At 37.1% G+C, this 19584-nt stretch overlaps 1 protein-coding gene and 1 pseudogene across 1 annotated transcript; both read left to right on the forward strand.

The window, feature by feature from the left end:
- The first annotated feature begins 1275 nt into the window (after nucleotides 1–1275).
- LOC148875172 (DNA topoisomerase 1 beta-like) lies at nucleotides 1276–18543 on the forward strand. The gene is made up of 17 exons (XM_088964238.1): nucleotides 1276–1456; nucleotides 1918–1972; nucleotides 3894–5067; nucleotides 5201–5395; nucleotides 8133–8213; nucleotides 12789–12848; nucleotides 13012–13106; nucleotides 13203–13359; nucleotides 13461–13586; nucleotides 15548–15628; nucleotides 15755–15845; nucleotides 16032–16165; nucleotides 17122–17190; nucleotides 17303–17392; nucleotides 17643–17746; nucleotides 17834–18002; nucleotides 18146–18543. The coding sequence occupies exons 3-17, from the start codon at nucleotides 3937–3939 to the stop codon at nucleotides 18212–18214; spliced, it is 2652 nt and encodes an 883-aa protein (XP_088820364.1). The 5' UTR covers nucleotides 1276–1456; nucleotides 1918–1972; nucleotides 3894–3936; the 3' UTR covers nucleotides 18215–18543.
- On the forward strand, nucleotides 10899–12071 carry LOC148875173 (uncharacterized; annotated as a pseudogene).
- Nucleotides 18544–19584: the final 1041 nt, after the last annotated feature.

The raw sequence follows: 19584 nt of genomic DNA on the forward strand, positions 1-19584 counted from the left end.
TACGTACAATGCCATGTACAAGACCCGGGCTTCAAAATACATATCTTCGATTTGGCCCAAATACCGGTTGTTCAATTGAGATTTTTAGCTTACCGGTTAGATGAATTCATAGTTCCACTTGTAAGTACCCAGGTGCATAGCATCGCATTCCATGGATAGTGGTGGAATATCATCGGTGATCCTTCCCACCAATAGGTGTTTTGATGAATAATAAATGACCCTTCTGTTGACATCAACCATCAAAGAGAGCAAATGGTTGCTTCGTTTACTTTTTTTCCCAAAGCAAACTATGTACTCTTTTTCAATAGAGTCCCCTTAAATGTACATTTGCGCTCATCATCGATGCAGATTTCCAATTCTGCCAAATATTTACAAAACTGAGGTGTATATTTTCCCAAATTTCACTAAGAGAGCAAATTGGATGGATTGGACTAGGTTTACAGTCAATTTAGGAACTTGGAAAAAACCCGAGGTCAAACCCAATCTTTCTAATCTGAGCTCAACCTGCATTATAATTTGAGGTGTTTATGTTGGGTTTAAGTTCAGATTTGGATTGAATTCAGGTTGATCAATAAATTTACTCTAAAATTATATATATATATAATTCAGCTGGATTTAAAACGAATTTGAAATACTTAAGAATAAAGCTCGGACCCAATCCAAAAAATAAAAACAACTGAACCCAAACATAACTCGAGGATAAAATTCAAAGCCCAACCCGTCTAAAAGGGCTTGGGTTGGGCTCGCCCAAATTTCAGACCTACTTTTACTGAGTTATAACATGCGGATCACAAGGAAGGTCCATGTGTTGACGTTTTAACCTCCTCCAACGTCAATACCCGAATCAATATATATCCGATAGGGCCTAGGTAGACATTGACCCGATCCTGTCCGTTGACACTCTTGGTTGACTAAAAGCATTCAACAGGTCAGCGAGTCAGCGACGACCTGCTGCCATGCTGGTGGCGCGGGGCGATTGACTGAAGAGGGAAATCCATAGCCAAACCCAAACGGGTTGTCATCCGGTTCGGGTTTTAACACTTCTTGTTGTTGTTTGTATGAGCGGGTTGGTCTTAGCGTGTGCGCTGGGGAAAGCCGGTAACGTGTGGCATACGTTCCAAACCCCATTAGCTTAAGCGACTGGAGGGTTCTTTCAAAACCCAGCGGTCTACCGTCTATTAGCGGCTTTTAGCCCATTGCACGTGAAAAACCAAACATTTCTTTTTTGTCGGGTATATGTTTATAAATTTAATGAAATTGTATGGATACTTTAGTAATTTTATATTTATAAAGATATACATACCTCCGTTGGCAGAAAGACGAGAAAGAGAGAAAGAGAGAGGGAGAGGAGAGGAGGGAGAGGGAGAGAGAGAAAGAAATCGAAAGGAGAAGTGAAGCAGTAGAAGAGGAGAAGATAGAAAACCGACCTCCAAAAGTAAAAACCGGTGAAAAAAAGGTGAAAATTTCTTTGCATTTGAGTTTCTGCTTGTGCGATAATAATTTAAATAGTTTTGTAGTCTGAGGGGACACAGAAATCAAACCCTAAATCTATACAGAATGAAGATCTCTTACCCTACCTACCTTTTTTTTCCGGGCCTGTCGTGGTTTTCAAACGACACAGGAAGGTTGGCCGAAAATGAGATCGACAGTAATCTGATTTATCGATTTCTCTAGCTTCTTGTGTTTTTTTTCTTGCTTTCTGGACTGGTTTTATTTATTATTATATTGCAGTTTTATTTGTTTCTTTTTTTTTAAGATTTAAGATTTCGGTTACGTACATAAATATATATATATATATATATATATTTATTTTGCTTCATTTTAGTTTTGTATGGGGTTGTGGTTGTTTGTTTGTTTTAGTTTAGTTTTTTTAGCTTTTTTCTGAGCTCAGTTCAGCTTCTATTATCTATTTTGCAGGTCTCTTCTCTTCACTGCAGAGAATTTGCTTTTCAGTGTAACTCGGTTATATGTGGTAAGCTGCCTAAAATTGCACATCGCCTCATGGCTGTTATTTTAGTGGATACCGTTTTCTAGTTTTTTTTTTTTTTTTTTTTTTTTTTTTTTTTTTTCTTTTCTTTTTGCTCTTTATTGTATTTATTGAAAGACTTTTTTGGGATTATCTGGTGTGCTTATGTTCTGAGTTTCTGCTGTGCTTTGGTTCCCTTTTTGTGCCTATTTCGTTGGGTTTCTAATGGTTTTGGAGATTAAACATTGACCTATTTGTCTTTTTTCTTTTCAAATTGCATTCATAGAAACAAGTAAACGCTTTATATGCCCATATCTATTTGCACCCAGTGAGATCTTGGGGCCTCAGTGATAAAAGTAAAAGAATTTGTGGCTTATATTCTCCTTAAGAAAATGGTCATATTGAGAGAAACTGAAAATCCTCTTGAACCTCCCTCCCTAAAATGACAAATGGGTTAGAAGAAGAATATCTCCTTGTCTGTTGCATGGTCGTTCTGCTTAACCAGAATTATGAAGAACTTGGTGAATATGAACTGCAGAATATTCACCGTAGAAAACTTTCCATGTGCTTTATGGAATAGAAATCTTTTCTATCAGATTTGTTAGGAAGTCTTATTAATATCCTAGTGTCATAAATGCAATACAGATTCTTTGTTCATTAAGATAAAGGTATATGGGCTTTTGATAAACCTAATATTTTGTGAGGATGTTGCCATGCCGGGCACTTGAGTTTTTGCCTTAAACATTATCCAAAGATCCCAAAACGTTGGTATTCTGGATATGTTTTCTATTGAGGGTCATTTTGGTTGGTCTCTTGCAATTTGAAAATTGCTGAAACATTTATTGTCATTTACCCAATTGGGCTGTTTTCAGTATCAAACTATCAACTCACCAGGCATTGGATAGCTAGGAAAAATTTGTTAATTTCCAATGTGTACATGTGTCCCAACTCTCAAAAACCCTGGTGAAATTTAATTCTTGGTATGTGATGTACAAACTTAGAGTTTGGTTGTTGTTTATTAGTCTGAGAGATTATTTGATGGCAGAAGTAGCTAAACTAAATGTTTATTGCCTTTTCTTTTAGTGGATACAATAGTTACATAAATAAAATAATTATAACATAGTAATCAACCCAAAGTTCCATTTGACCCTTAAGTAGCTCACTACCCACTTAATGATTTATTCACTAAAAAGACAAAGCAACAAGTTATTCAGTTCAGCCATTTTCAGGCATTATGAAATGGCCCTGAATGATCTAAATCACAATCAATTTTTAAGAATGGCTGAATGAATATATTTCATAAACTCTTTAATATGAACAGTGGTTGCATTATGTAGATCAATGTGTTAAAAGGTGTGGGAGGTGCCTGGTGCCCTTCCAGGCGAGGCACCCTCAAAATGACCTGAGGTGCATTCTGGAGGCATTTATGCCTCCGAGGCATATGCAACAAACACCTTCTGTATGTGGTGTACTAGAGGCATCTGCCTCATACGAAAAGAAAGAAAGACTTGTACCTCATGCACACCTCCTTGTTCTCTGGATTCTTACACATTTTGCATTCTGAACTATGCCTCATGTCTCCAGCTATTAGAATGCCTTGTGTCACTTTTCTGTGCTTTAAAACATTGCTGTAGATATCTTTGCAAGTTTGCCTTCTAGTGTTCAGCTTTAGCACTAAATTAAATATCGAATATGCTCCCGGTTATACCATCATCTAGTTCTTTGGCATTAACATCCTGTGAACAGCTTCTTTTGCTGATCTGTCAAATTGTAGCCAGTAACATTTTTTTGGTTGATTATTATATATATTATATTACATTTCTAATAGTTTTTTTTTTCAGTAGCTAGAATCTAGATGGATTCTATAACTCATTTATAATTTTTTGTCATTTAATGGTCATTGGTTTTGGAATTTTACTATATGCAGAAAATGATATGACATAAATGCCAACATACTGCAAAGTGGTACAATGGCTGTTGATGCTTGCATAAAACCTAAAATTATTGGTGATGACGATGATGATGAGGGACCTGCTGTTTTCAAAAGGAACAACACAGCATCCAGGAAAAACCAAGTAAACTCAGAGTTAAAGAAGGCGTCATCTCAAAGAAATGATGGATCATCTGGAAAGCATGTCTCTGGTTCATTATCTCCAAATGGTCAAAACTCAAGCTTACAAAAGGGTAAAGCAGTTTCAAAGACATCGGCAGGGAAGCCAACTGCAGCAAGTTCAAATGCATCAACTTCAATAGCTGATAAATCAAGATGTTCTCCACAAAAGAATTTGGCTATTAATAATATGCAGAAGCAGCAGTTGAATAAACCTTGCAATGGGCCAAAAGAAGATCCTGATGATTCGGATGATGATAAGCCACTAAGTTTTAGACTTGCAACTTCTGGATCATCACTAAAGATCAAGTCGCAGCCTGGTACAAAGGGTCATGGTTCACCTGTTCCTACTTCATCGCAGATGGATAAGACAAAGATAACCTGTAAGAAATCTTCTGCAGATTCAGAAGATGAAATTCCATTGTCATCGAAATTCCAGCTGAAGACGAATGTTGGGTCATCTGTTAAGAAGTATGATTCAGATGAAGAGAAACCTTTGATTTTCAAGTTTCAGCAAAATGGTTCCAGCAAGAAGGACAATGAATTGTCAAAGTCCCTCAAAAGTTTGAACAAGAGACCTCTGAGTGATGTCAATACATCAGGTCAATCTTTAGTTAAAAAGACGAAACTTTCAGAGTCTATTCCTGCCAAAGTTAAGCAAGCACCTATAAAATCAGAACCAAAAGAGGATGATGAAGATAATATTCCTATTTCTCAGAGGTTGAAAAAGTCTGCTCCTTCAGATAATAAATCATCATCCACAAAGAAAACAACCACAAAAGTTGTTTCCTCCTCATTCAAGAAAACAAGCAAAAAGTTGAAGAAAGATAAATATTCCAAGTCAACAAAGGTGCCGCCCAGCTCTGGTGAAGGGCAGAAATGGACTACCTTGGAACACAATGGTGTTATTTTCCCTCCTCCATACAAGCCCCATGGGGTTAAGATGCTATACAATGGGCAACCTGTTGACTTGACTCCTGAACAGGAAGAGGTGATGCTCAAGATTCTCCATTTCTCAACCTTTCTGTGTTTTTCAGTCATATGCATTCATGTTTTGATTATCCTCGGACTTTTCCTTTTTTTCTGCTGATTATTTATTTCTTTCACTCGAAAAAAAAATGCAGGTAGCAACAATGTTTGCAGTGATGAAAGATACAGAATATGCAACCAAACAGAAATTCGTAGAGAACTTCATGAATGATTGGAAAGTGATACTCGGGAAAAATCATGTAATTAAGAAATTTGAGCTATGTGATTTCACACCTATTTATGAATGGCACGAAAGGGAAAAAGAAAAGAAAAAGCAAATGAGTGCAGAGGTAAGTTATACTACTTGGACTGCTTCCCAAATCACATGAAAATAGTATATCTGAAGTTCGGACAATTAGTTAATCATGGAGGCTGGTGCTAGTAATTGTGAAGTTGGTATTAGTTTCTTGATTAGTGCATTGTTCTTGATGTTATAATTATTTGTATTGACAAATGGTAATTGTATTAAAACTCAAGAGGAAGAGGTTCCCTCAAATTGGAACTGAAAGCCAAAATACAAGCAAGCCCATGACGTTTGCGGCACAAATACAATAATTCCCTGCTTGCAATTGCAGGTTCAGTGCATATATGCACTCTGATTCAGTTTTGCAAGTGTTTGGTAAGAGTATTTGTGTGTTGATAATGATGGAAAACACTGATTTCAAGACATGTTTGCATTCAAATGAGAGAACAAATTGCATCCAAAAAATGGATGTAAGCTTTTGCACTCAAGTTCGACGTAAAAAAGGTGGATTCCAGTCTCGGGATTCGTATTTGTACCTATCATAACTAAAAATCATTTGGCAAGGATACGAAATTATCATTACAAAACTAAACCAACTTTGCATTTTTCTGAACCAGACATATTTCAATTTGTACTGATCATTTTTGTATCTGTACTCTTCCCAAACACAGCCTTAAGTATGATCAATTGTTGCACAAGTGTTTGTTCTACTTTCCCAAACATATTTGCATTTTTCTGAACCAGACATATTTCCATTTGTACTGATCATTTTTGTATTTGTACTCTTCCCAAGCACAGCCTTAAGTATGATCAGTTGTTGCACAAGTGTTTGCTCTACTTTCCCAATGATCATCTCCTTGGTTGCAAGTTTCCCTTCAAATATCATACTCCTAAATTCCTTTTAGGTGGTTCAACACAGAACAAACAATAACAGATTCTACATTATTTTACCATGTCCACAGAACCCTGCAAGATATCAATCTAGTAAGATTTTGTGGAACGACCCACTGTCTAGTCAAATGCTTCAGACTGTATATCCAGATAGCATAAGTAAAGTTGCAGAGGATTAATATATGCTAGACTGATTCTTGATCTTGACCACAAAGGCAACATAGATTATCCATGACTATTCCTTTGGATAGAAGATGAGTTAGATTTTGTTCACTGTTGCAGTCTACATGAAAGAAGTTGCTTTGGAAGGGATCCGGGCCTTTCAAATCCATCTCCAAGGTAAACCATGATACAAGCCCCTTCCAATTCCATGTTTGTGGAATGATAGCCATATATTGATGCTGTGTATGAGAGCGACAAATAACTAGAAAACACCTAGGAGTCTCCTTCCCTTCTATCACTGGATAATTCTCAAATGGTTCCTGAGTCCTCACCTTCTCCCTCAGCCAATACCCTCTCTCAATCAGGTACTTATCTTAAGTGCTCACCAACAACTTGCCCAGGTGATGCTGATATTATGCAGGGTGCCAGTAATAGCTTGTTGACTAAAAAGGCTTGTTAGGGTAGAGGGTGGTGGTGAGGTTAGGAAATGAGAGAGAGTGTAAAGCAGGAGTTTGATTTAGAGGAATGGGATTGGGAGTTGATGTTGAACTTGTTTGATGAATTAGTGCGCCAAGAGTTAGGTCTCAAGTCTTTTGATAGTTTGTTACCTTGGAGGGAGACACTCCAAAGCTTCAGATGCAACAGAAGCTAGAACCTGTCACTTCCAGTAGAAATGGTAGGACTGGGGGAGGGGATTCAGACCTGCACAAGTTATGGGCTTACAAGTGTCTAGTCTAAACAAACTTATCTTGGAGGATGCATTATCTTTATAAGATTCAAGAGAGATGGTAGGATGTTTAGATGAGAGGTTCTTGATGTCGATGCATTGTCTGTGTTTGAGAGTTTAGGTTCTTTGATGTGGAGTGGAGATTCTCTGTATGTGTTTGTGTCACAAAGCTTGCATACTTCAGGTGTACATTGCCTTCTATTTTCTCTTTTTGATAAATTTCTTTTATTTTTATCCAATAAAAGTGTCCGTGTTATCGTTTAATATTTTGGTCATGCAATAGCAGGCTTATCTGAATTTAAAACTTTTTATGAATCACCTGAAGTATATTAATTTAAATCAGAATGATGACCTTTACTAGATCGAACTTGCTTCAAGGAACTATATCTTGTTAACTTTAGATGAGTAAACCAAAATTGCAGCTATCACATGAACCCTATAACAATGTTCAGTCAGTTTGACAACAGTTTTAACTTGCTTCTTTAAACTAATCCTATTCAACATCATTTTGAGATGATATAATCTCCTTTCATTCAAGTTCTTCCTGTTTTTGGAATTGTTGTGATGTTTAGGTCTAGATATCATAGAGGACAAAGTTTCACATTTTGTACCTTTTTCCCAATACATATACTGTATTGGTACCTAGACTGGCCACACTCTAAAAATTGACTATTTCTTTTAGAAACTTGTTTTTCCCTTTCTATCTTCCCTATAGATTTATCAAAACCATAGATCCAAGGCTTCAAACACTGCTGGGGCAGCAATATATTTGTCAGAATTGGAACAATCCATCTTGTGGATTAACCTTTTACTTATTATAGATTTCTACAAAAATGTAACTTCCATGCTTTGTAAATTGGAAATGATAAATTTGCTTAAACTGACTCCTTTGTAGTAATTGATTCTGATGCCAACGTTCTATTTTGTGCTTTATAGTTAAGAAATGGTTTGTTGTTGATTCTTTTCTTTTTGGTTGTCGACTCAACTCTCATTGTCATTACAGGAAAAGAAGGCACTGAAAGAAGAGAAATTAAAACAAGAGGAAAAGTACATGTGGGCTATTGTCGATGGTGTCAAGGAAAAGGTTCACTGAACTTTGGATTTTTATGTCTTGTTATTTTGATTATATGGCTTTTAGTAAATTGGTTAGAAGGATTATACTTAAATAGTTATTATTTGATAAAATTAATCTCAAGTGGAGTGATTTTGAGTTTGAAAGGTTATTTAAAGTATAGGTACCTTGGCATTAACTTTGTCGGTGGGAATGATGATGTTGACTGATATTGAGTTGAATGGAAGAAGAGCGACCTTCTACCATCTCTGTTTTCACTCTGGAAATTCTAATTGGATACCTGTTTTCATCATACAGATTTTATTAAGGGAAAGAGAAACAAGGGTGCAGAGCAGCCTCATGAGGGGACAGTGGAATAAAAAGGGTTATAGAAGTTGATAGTTAAGAAAGCTCACTTGATATTATGGGGGATGTGTTTAGGGGGGTGTTATAGTTGGTAATCAAGAAAGGGGAATCCCAAAAGCATTGTATTTAAGAAACAAACATGTTTCTAAGAATTGGTATATGGTAATAATCAGTGTTTTTAAGAAGTGTTCAATCAGTATGTTTCTAAGAATTGGTATTGTGCACTTCTTCTATGCTTAATAGTATACCAATCATTTATCAAAAAAATCAGTGTTTTTAGACTTTGACCAGACACAAAACTGGAAAGTCTTTTGGGTCATGGGCCAAATGGTTTGATCACTAGGTCAAACGGTTTGATTGCAAGTCACAACAAACAAAATATTTTTTTTTCGTATTTATAACGTAAATGTTAGTGGCAGCTAGATGGTTAAGGTGCTGCTTTTTAGCTTAAATGACCAGGTTGAAGTCTCATTACTTGTGTTTTATTAAAAATATATTCAAGTCTCATTACTTGCGTTTTATTAAAAATATATTCAAGTCTCATTACTTATGTTTTATTAAAAATATATTCATATTTAATCAATATATATTAGAGACACATAATTAAGCTCAAAATGAATGATGGCTTGATGGTTTGATGTCAACACATGCAATTATGAGATCTGAGGTTCAAGTCTTTCTATTTGCATTTTAAAATATATGTGCATTTGGTGGCCTGGGTGGGTTGTTGAAACTGTTTGGATCGTTGAAACCTTGCCGATTTTCAATGGTTCTGCTGGGTTTTGACCGGTTCTTCCAGTTTTTCAGAAAAAATGAAAACCGGTGGTTTAAAAAAACAGATTCCCTTCCGGTTCCTGGGTTGAATGGTCCGACTATCTGGTCCAGTCTGAGTCTTAAAACATTGGTAATGATTTTCAAATTGTAGTAGCCTTTGGTTTTTGATTTGTTTGCAGTAAATATGGTATGAATTCTGATGATGATATCATCTTTGGTCCAGTACTCAATTCTTGGAGAAACATGATCAATATCTACTACTATGTCATTCATCATGATGCTAGCAATGTTGAAAGTTTTGTTGTGTTCATGGACTGGGGGATTTGCTCTCCTTGATATGGTATCTTATTTTTTTGATAGATCTCCTTGATATGGTATCTTCATTTTACACCAAACTATCTCGTGGAATATCAATTTTCTTGGGAGTTGAATGATGAGAATCCCATGGAAGATATTTACAATTGAAACACCTTTATACATTATAGGGTCTGAAGCAACACCAAATCACATGTAACATTCTTGTCTAACTTGGAGAAACTCCTGTGTAAGGAGGTTTTGAACTCAGGAGCCTACACCATATACTTCTGACCTCCCTCACCACCCACTCAGGAGGGAGAATGAGCAAGAGTTTGAGTTTATGAGGCATAGCTTTACTAGAAGACTAGACTAAAGTGGCTTGATTGAACCTTGGGGGTGCCAACAAGTTGGTTATGGGCTTGGTTTAATCAAACCTGACCTGACTAATTGGAAGAAGGTTACTGAACTTGATCCATCCCGTCCCATGAGCTGTGCCACTATCCTTGATAAAGGCTATTTTTTTTAAGTTTTTCAATGCCACTATGCATAATGTTCAAGGTGCCAAGGTGAACCCAGGCGACAGGGGGAGCGCTTAGTCACGTGGTTGCCTAGGTGTCGCTTAATGTCAAAAAGAAGAAAAGAACAAAAAGGGGATGAGCCCCTATTTTTGCCATTGAAATAGAAGTTAAAGAAGGGCAGAGCCCCTATTCTTGTCTTAGAAGAAAGAAAAGATGAAAGAAAAATCTCAAAAAATGATGGAGAAGATGGGATGGGCTCCATGTTTTAGTTCAAAAACTGGATGAAGAAGAATTGCTCTTCCAGAAAAAGAAAAAGAAGGGGCAGAACCCTGATGAGGATATCTCTCGAACTCGTTTCTGTCTCCAAATACCTATACATCAGAAACCTTAATAAAATAAGAAACTAATAAAAAATATATCATCTTATGAAACAAATAAAAATAATGATACGGTGCATCATGCCTATGTTTATATTAGACTTAATATAAAACAACATAAGAAATATGTAAAACTTACAACAGCTTTTATATACCCCAAAAAGCACCTACCCGCCTAGGAGTTGCCTTGAGAACTATGCTACCATGGTTAGTGGGTTGGGTTTTTGCAGGTCCGTACCCAACCTGAAACTCAAGACTGACCCAAGCCCGTCCAAACAGAGTGAAGTCAAGGTGGGCTTACTACTTAACCTGATTCACTGACATCTCTAGTTGAACCAACAGCTATTGACAGTAGAAAGAGCAAAAAGTTGGCACTGGAGACATAGATGAAGAAGCTTAGGGTGCACATGGAGCAATTAAGGCAGTGGATGAAGCAGCAACTGTTCTGGCATGTGGAATGCAGGTGAATATGAGGGGATGTCGAAGAAGTGTGGCTTCATTGACAAGAACCTCATCGGTTGTGGTGGCTTTGGCACAGCTAGTGGAAAAACAATACTGATAACCCAGGGCGAAGCAGAGGGCGTAGCCGAGGAAGAGGGTTTAATGACGATCGTGGTTTTGGAAATGAAGGTCAGGCTGGTGCCAATGAAACCCAGGGTCAGATTGGTGGTGATGGTTGGGAAGAGGGGACTGAATCTCAGGGAAAAACTTGTGGAAGTGAGAATCGTCCTTTCAGAAATGACAGTAGGCATTTCTTGAATGAAAATTGGAATGGGAATGGTGAAAGAAGGGGTTATGGTGGTGGAAGTCGTGGGTTAAGGGGTGGAGAGGGCCGGTTTGGTGATCATGACAGGGCAAGGTATTGTAGGGGTGAGGCTTCGAATGGTTCAGAGGAGGAGAAATCTGGTGAATGGGATGTTCCTGTGACTACTGAATTACCGAAGGACATGGAATCTGAACAGGGAAAGATTGAACAAGACACAAACTAGGATGCTTCTGACAAACAGCCAGAAGAAGAGGATAGGGAAATGGCCCTTGAAGAATCAGAGAAAGTACTTTTTGAAAAGAGGAAGGCTTTGGAAGTATTTAAATCTGAGGAAAGAAAAGTTGTCCTTGACAAAGACTTTGAGTTGATGCAATTTATTGAGAAAAAGGTGGAGACCCTTTACATTAAGCTGAAATTTGAGAAGGACAAACTTAAAAAGGATAGCCTTGAGAAGGAAGAGAAAGTTTGTAAGTCAATTAACATAAACAAATTCCTGAAGCCAGCAGAGGATGAGAGGTTGTGGACATGGGGAGTGTAGTGAATTAAGGGGAGGTTTTTCAGGGCAGTCAGGTAGCAATGCTCCTGCACCTTGCATCAAGGACCCAGGCCAGTTTCCTTTATTGGGGAGAGCTGTCAAGGCATGATTTTTGTTAGAATATTAGTTTTTCCCCCCCTTTTTTTTGGTATTTTCTTTACAGTACTAGTTCGGGTCTCAGTGGATCAGATTCTAGCTTCATAGTCTTTTTTTTTTTTCTAGCTAAGATCTTGGACATATTTAAAAAAAAGTAAAAAAGAAACACATGATTTCTAATATTTAATGCATAGAAACATTCATCAAAAAAATATTTAATGCATAGAAATACATGAACCCACTTAGTGCCAAGTGATATCCACAATCATTTGATATTATTTCTTTTCCGTAATGCATTGTTTTTATTTTGTTTTTCTTTTATCCCTGCAGATCTTCCCATCTTTTTATGTAAATGGCATAATATCTTTCTTTGCATCCCCCAATTTTCTAGTTAGGAAGGGGCATTTCGTTTTTAACATTTATCAGTTTTGGTAGACCTTAGCATATTAAATGGATTGCTTACATGATTGTGTAAACACTTCATTGTCATGCATGGTATATAGTGTACAAAGAAATAACTCATCATGGCATTGTGCTTAAACATTTGTGGCATTATGTCCTCTTTTCTCTAACTCATTGCATCTCAAACATGCTTTTGAAGCAGCAATTGTTGTTTTTTCTATTATTGCATATGTAACTTTCTTGGTTATTTGTGAGTTCTGATAGACTATCATGTAATAATGTAATAATGCCATGAAGCTAATATCCATGAAATAAGATTGGTTCTCTTAAGTTGTTTGTATATAGCTTATATTTATGCATACAGTATGTTTTATTGGTACTGTACTGATGCACTTGCTTAGGTGTATTTTTTTCTTGTTTGTAAATGCATGTGTTTATTGATACTTGCTGACTTTTTTGTTCATATTTTAATCTCAGGTTGGAAATTTCAGAGTTGAACCACCTGGCTTATTTCGAGGCCGTGGCGAGCATCCAAAGGTGTTTTTGTGTTATATTTTCTATAGATGATAATCTAGAGCACTTTGTCTAATAGATTCTGTAGATATTTGGTGGTTTTTTGCTGGGATGTTAGAAGTATTTACATTACTTGTTGAATTCTTTATCATGGAATCCTTTTTGATCGTTGACTCATGGATTTCAGATGGGAAAGTTGAAACGACGCATACGTCCAAATGATATCACAATAAACATTGGAAAGGGTGCCCCAGTTCCCGAATGCCCAATTCCTGGTGAAAGGTTCTGCAATGTCTATTTTCAAATTAACCTTTTATGGTCAATAAGATTTAGGCTATTTTGTCTTAGCCATGTTGAAATCTTGTGGCACTTTTGCAGATGGAAGGAAGTAAAGCATGATAATACTGTTACATGGTTAGCATTTTGGAATGACCCAATTAATCCAAAGGAATTCAAGTACGTCTTCTTGGCAGCTAGTAGTTCCTTGAAAGGGCAAAGTGACAAGGAGAAATATGAGAAGGCAAGGTTGCTGAAGGTGAAGTCTCCATGCATCTTCATGTTTTTGTGCAAATTAATACTAAGTCCATTCTTCATGCTTTGTGCTCATAATGATTGTGATCCACGTTTTTGACTCAGGACTACATTAAGGATATCAGAGCAAATTATACAAGAGATTTTTCGAGTAAAGACATCGCCAAGCGTCAGATAGCTGTTGCCACTTATCTTATTGATAAGCTGGCTCTAAGGGCAGGCAATGAGAAGGTAATATGTAGTTAAACATGCTTTATTATTATTATTATTATTATTATTATTATTATTATTTTTATTATTTTATTATTAACTTTTGGAAAAGGTATGTAGCTTATGTGCCTGATATTAGCAGTCTGTTTTGTTATTGCTCATTTATGTGCATAAACCTCTTTCTGTTCACTGGAACAACCATCTAGATTGAATGGTTAGTGATTAAAAACCTGACCTTTCCTCTTCCCTCACACTTTCTGGGCTATTTTGGCTTGTATCAGTCGAGAGATCACACTTTCTTTCTCTTCTTCCTTACTCGTGGTCTTTCCCTACATTTGATTTTCAATGAAAGGTTTTCCTGCAACCTTTTTTTGTTCTTTATTATCTCATCTTCTCAATTGTCTGTGTCTTCTCTATCATCACCATTATCAGATTCATTCTACTCGATCTTCATTTCTGGTAAGAGTGCCTGGAGTGGGCACCAGAAAAAAAGCCATGATGCCATTTCCTTGGCCAACCACCTATTATCTCCTTCATATTGCTCCTACTATGACTCTTTGCCAGTCTCAACAGGCAAAGAGCTTGGGTTGAGTTGCTTATGGTGGGTTCTAGGCCCCTTGGTAGCAAATACACTAGTCTCTGTTGCCATGGAGTATAATTCTATCTTTTCTCATCTTTAATGGACACAAGTTCAAGGCTTCTGATTATTTCCAGCACAGCTTCTTCAATCTCACAAGACCAAAATCTGTTGTTCCCTTGTTGCTCAACAGTTTTTACAGCTTCTGAGCTCTTCCTCTTTCTCCTTTGCACCTTCAAATCCCATTATCTCTTGCACTGCTCTGTACACCTTTTTGTTCTTCTTGAATTTTGATTTCTTATGTTTGTAATCTACTAGAGTGCTTATATGGTTGCATTTCCTACTCTTTCTGCAAGACTTTGAAGTTACAACCATAGTTTTCAAGGCGCCAAGGCGAGGCTAGGCGACAGGGGGGCAGCTTGTCGCCTAGGCGCCTGCCTAGGCGTCACCTAGCTGATGGTTTCTTTTAAATAAAAACATGTATCCTAGGGTAGTTCCCTAGGTTTCATAATCATATTTCCTTAATAAATATCCATAATTTTCATAAGAAAAGTATTAAACTTCATGTTAAAGTATAGAAAATCAACATATTCCAACATATTCATGAGAAGAAAAAGAAAGAAGAAAAGAAAATTAAAAGAATATAGGGGCTGAACCCCTATTTCTGTTATAGGAAAAGAAGAAAAGAAAAGGTGGAAGAAAAAGAAGAAGAAATTAGTATACAAACACACAGAATTAGTAAAGAAAAAGAAGAAAGTGTGTTGATTGGACAACATTTTATGTTCTTCCTTTCTTATTGGTTCAGGTTTTGAAGTCTTTGAGGGTTTAATACAGCATTTACCAATGTTTGTGTTGATTAAACTTTAACAAATAAGAAAATAATAAAAAGAAATTAGTATTATAAACACACAAAATGAATATTTTAGTTTAAAAATGTCTATTTTATAATTATAACCTCAAAAAATTAAGAATATAATAGTTTTTTATAACACACTACAGAAAACTGCTTGGCGATTAGGCGAAGTGAGCCTCCAAGGGTGCCTTGTTGCCTAGGCATCGCCTTCACAACTATGGTTACAACCAAAATAACTAGAGACAAAGCTGTTATCTCCATTACTTTGTACCTTGTGTCTTAGATCTTAGTCCTAGAGAAGAAACACAAGGCAGCCAATGCCCATATGCTGCATGTCATTAGAAAATTATGAGATATTACAGAGCCACTGCAACTTCTTTTAGATCTGCATTCTGCTAGCTGAGTCCTAATTTTTAAGTAATGCGTTATGCTAACTATTTGGGTTCATTTAACTTATATAAAGTTCCTCAATTTGCCAGAGGTATGTTGCTTTGCACTATTTATTTTACAAATGATCCAGGATTGCAAATTGTAACTGATTACCATTTTCAGGACGATGATGAGGCCGATACGGTTGGTTGCTGTACACTAAAAGTAGAAAATGTTGAATTAGTCCCTCCAAACAAGTTACAGGTATGAGTTGGTCTATCCCTGATATTTTTTTTTTGTTGCTGATTGATTCTAGCTATTTATTGAGTTTTTGCTGGAAATGATGATGGGAGGATCCCTTTTTTATTCTCCTTTTCTGTCATCATCCAGTTTGACTTCCTTGGTAAAGATTCCATTAGATATTTCAACACTGTTGAAGTTGAGCTTCCTGTGTATAAAGCAATTGGACAATTCAAAGAAGGTATGCGGGCCTTATCTATTTGATACTATTATCTTTGTGTGTGTGTGTGTGTTTTTTGATGAGTACTTGACCCTGTTATCTGGTCAGAATGATCATCATTATCTAAGCCTTGTCCCAGCTATATGGGGTCAGCTGTTACCCGGTCAGAGTGATTTCATGGTTAATGTTTCTTGATGTCTTTTTCAGGAAAAAAGGAGGGGGAAGATCTTTTTGACAAGCTAGATACCAGTAAGCTGAATGCTCATTTGAAGGAACTCATGCCTGGTCTCACAGCCAAAGTTTTTCGTACATACAATGCGTCAATCACTTTAGATGGGATGGTTAGTAGGAAGTTTCCCGATGCAAAACTCCTGAACTCAGGTTTTTATATCATATAATGCTTGCATTCCTTATGAAGAGAATCCAAGCCATTTTAGTCTAATAATAAATAGTCTGGTTCTTAAAAATAATTTAAGTAGAAGTTTTCTCTAGGAAAATGTTAGGAAATCATTTTTTTAAGCAGGTTTGTGGTTGTAACCCTTGGGTTTATATCCTTGGCGTTCTTTTGGAGTTGAGATCATCTCCTCCATTCATGAAAAATCTAATTTTGTTAATTGAATGTATCTGTCATAGGTCATTATGCATAGGATAGCTAGCACTTAATAAAATTCTCAATTAACTGAACTTAATAGAATTTATAGAGTTCCCTTTCTCTCTCTCTCTCTCTGTTTTCTTCATCAGAAAATTATAGAGCTGAGTAACAAGTTATGTCATATAGCAAGCTGCCAATCAGCTGGTTGGTAAGGTGGTCGTCTTCTCATGGTCATAGCGGAGACTTGAGATTGAATCCCGCCTGCACCTGGGTTGGGGGATGGGCTACTCCCCGTTGTGTAACCTTCAAAAGAAATAAAAAGAAGTGGATGCCATATAACTTGTGGTAATATATTATGGTGTTCTGTACTTCATGTTACAACTTAGTGTATATGACCATATGTGATGTATGACATTATATGGTCATATATAAATGATGTGGCCTGAAGCAATGATCTTTCCAATGAATTATTTTAGACCAGAGGTAGTAAATCATTATGCATTGGAAATGGCATCGATTGATTTTGAGATATAAATCAAACAAGGTTAAAATTTGCATATATAGAAGGGCATTAGATTTCTGGCACAAGGGGGCCTGTGGGTGATAGTTTTTTTTTTCCTTTCTTGGTGTGGTTGCTATCCTTAGGTTTTTGTAATTCTTGTAACTTTTGATGAGTCTTAATGGTGTTATTCTGGTTTTTGACAGTTGAATAAAGAAACCAAGGATGGTGATGTTGCAGAAAAAATTACTGTATATCAACATGCAAACAAAGAAGTAAGGATAGCTTTTGTTGCTGAAAGAAAATAAAAATTCTCATTATTAAAAGTCCAAATTGGGGTTTATCTTATGGTCACTATCGTCTTCTTGTCTTTCCATGATTTTGCAGGTTGCAATCATATGCAACCATCAACGTAGTGTCTCGAAGTCCCACAGTGCTCAAATGAATAGATTGGATGATAAAATCAAGGAGCTAAAGGTATTTCTTACCTTATTCTATGCACAGGAAATGAAAGGAAGGTCAATGTAAATAAGCTTTAATTTATAAGCACAATATGCATGCCATTGTGTTGATGTACTGTTTGTTAGGGGTGGGCATATTGTGATATGGTCTTTTCTTCCCCCTTGTTAAACCAACTATTGTGATATCCTTCTCTGCTGGATGTTCATGTCCAAGTGGCATCTGTTTGCACTCTGGAAGTTCATGCTTGTTTTCATGTTCCGAGTAGGAATTGTTGGATGAACTCAAAACGGACTTGGCTAGAGCAAAGAAAGGGAAGCCCTCTTTGAAGGGTGCTGATGGGAAGCCAAAGAGGAACTTGACCCCTGAAGCGTAATAACTCGTGCCTTTGCCCAAAGAGGAGCTTTTTTTTTTTTCATTGCAGTTATGTTGCAAATTTATTGTTTTGCTTGCATGCAGGTTGGAGAGGAAAATTGCCCAGGCAAATGCTAAGATTGAGAAAATGGAAAGGGATAAACAGATCAAAGAGGATCTAAAGACCGTGGCACTGGGCACGTCTAAGATAAACTATCTTGATCCAAGGATATCCGTTGCATGGTGCAAGCGCCATGAAGTCCCCATTGAGAAGGTTGGGGGGGAGGGGGTTCTTTTAATGAATTGATTGTAGCTGTTATTGAACCTCCAAGGATAAACTATCTTTTGATCCAAAAGGACAAAAGCTATCTTGTCCAAGGATACCCGTTGCTAATTATTCTTCCTTGTATTCTGCAGATATTCAACAAGTCTCTTCTCGCCAAATTTGCTTGGGCGATGGACGTAGATCCCAGCTTTAGATTCTGACGCTTGGTTTGGTTATGCTTGCTCGAGATTTCCCCAAAGATCGGCCACCTTTTCCATTGAGATCTTCACATTTTTTTCTTTTATTTTCAAGCGGAAGATTCAATATTGTTTTTATGGATCAATCATACATATTTTAATGGGTGTGATTGCCCCAGGCCCGGCCCCCCACACTTCTTTTTATTAATGTAAGGGCCATGAGAAAAATCGGTCAAGGCAAAAGATGTCCGTTGAGATCTCTGATTTTCAACATTGTATGGTCATCAATTCAGATGTTTCATCGACATGGAAATTGTGAGCACATGGTTTATCTTTGTTTGCCTGCTGAAAAACTTCAAATTTGTCCTTCTCAACTTTGCTTTTCCAAGGGTCCGTTCATCAATCTCCTGGAGTCGAATTTAGAATCAGAAATTCATAATTGGTCGGAATAAATACTCGAATGCCCATTCCACCAGGGATGGGAATTAGATTCCAATTTTATCTGATCAAATGGTTGGAATTGGAATGGATCATTCTGGTTTTAATTTCAATCAAATGGACCTTAAATCTATTTAAGTGTGCTGGAACGTGCAAATTGAAACTTCGCTTAAAAACCTATTTATTAAATCTGCGGCTTCGTTGGATCGGGTAAATGGGTTGAGACCAATTATGACGAAATTTCTGGTGGCAGGGTGAAACAAGCAAACAAGGAGGCCACAATATCCCTTGGAGCAGGATTTGCAAACCCAAATCTTAAGGGGGGTTAGGCCTCAGGAAGGTAGAATCAATGAACAAAGCTCTTTTTGCAAAACATTTTTGGAGGTTGCTAACAGGAGAGATAAACCTGTGGAAGGAGCAAATTCGGGAAAAATAACTAAGGAACAAGTCCATCTTTAAAGTCAAACTAAGGAGATTTCACTCACATTGGTGGCAAAACATCCAAAGTATCAGGAACAGTCTCACACCACACCTCTATTGGAAAGTGGGGGATGGAACTCGCATCAACTCTCACGAATGATCATTGGATCCCAAGTCTTCCCTCTAATAAACCCCAACCCCGGCAACTACATGACCCAAATGTCAGAAATTGGATGGTTAAAGACTTCGTCTTCTCTTAAGGGGTTTGGAACTCCCAACTGTTATACCATATCTTCACAGATCCATTAGTTGAAACTATCTCAAATATCCTTCTAACCCCACAAAGCCAAGAGGACGAAGCTTCTTTTGAAAAGATCAAAGGATGGGGAGTACTCAGTTTGAGTGGCTTACAAAAGCTTCTCATAATCTGAAACCGTGGGTCCCTCTTGAGAACAATCAGGTGGTCAAAATTATGGACCACAAAAGCCCCCCTTCGATGCCAACTCTTTGGATGGAAAGTCCTAATGAATGGCTTA

The sequence above is a fragment of the Nelumbo lutea genome, chromosome 1 (assembly GCF_056320005.1).
Source record: "Nelumbo lutea isolate HS-2025 chromosome 1, American lotus-T2T, whole genome shotgun sequence".
In the NCBI taxonomy this organism is placed as follows: Eukaryota; Viridiplantae; Streptophyta; class Magnoliopsida; order Proteales; family Nelumbonaceae; genus Nelumbo; species Nelumbo lutea.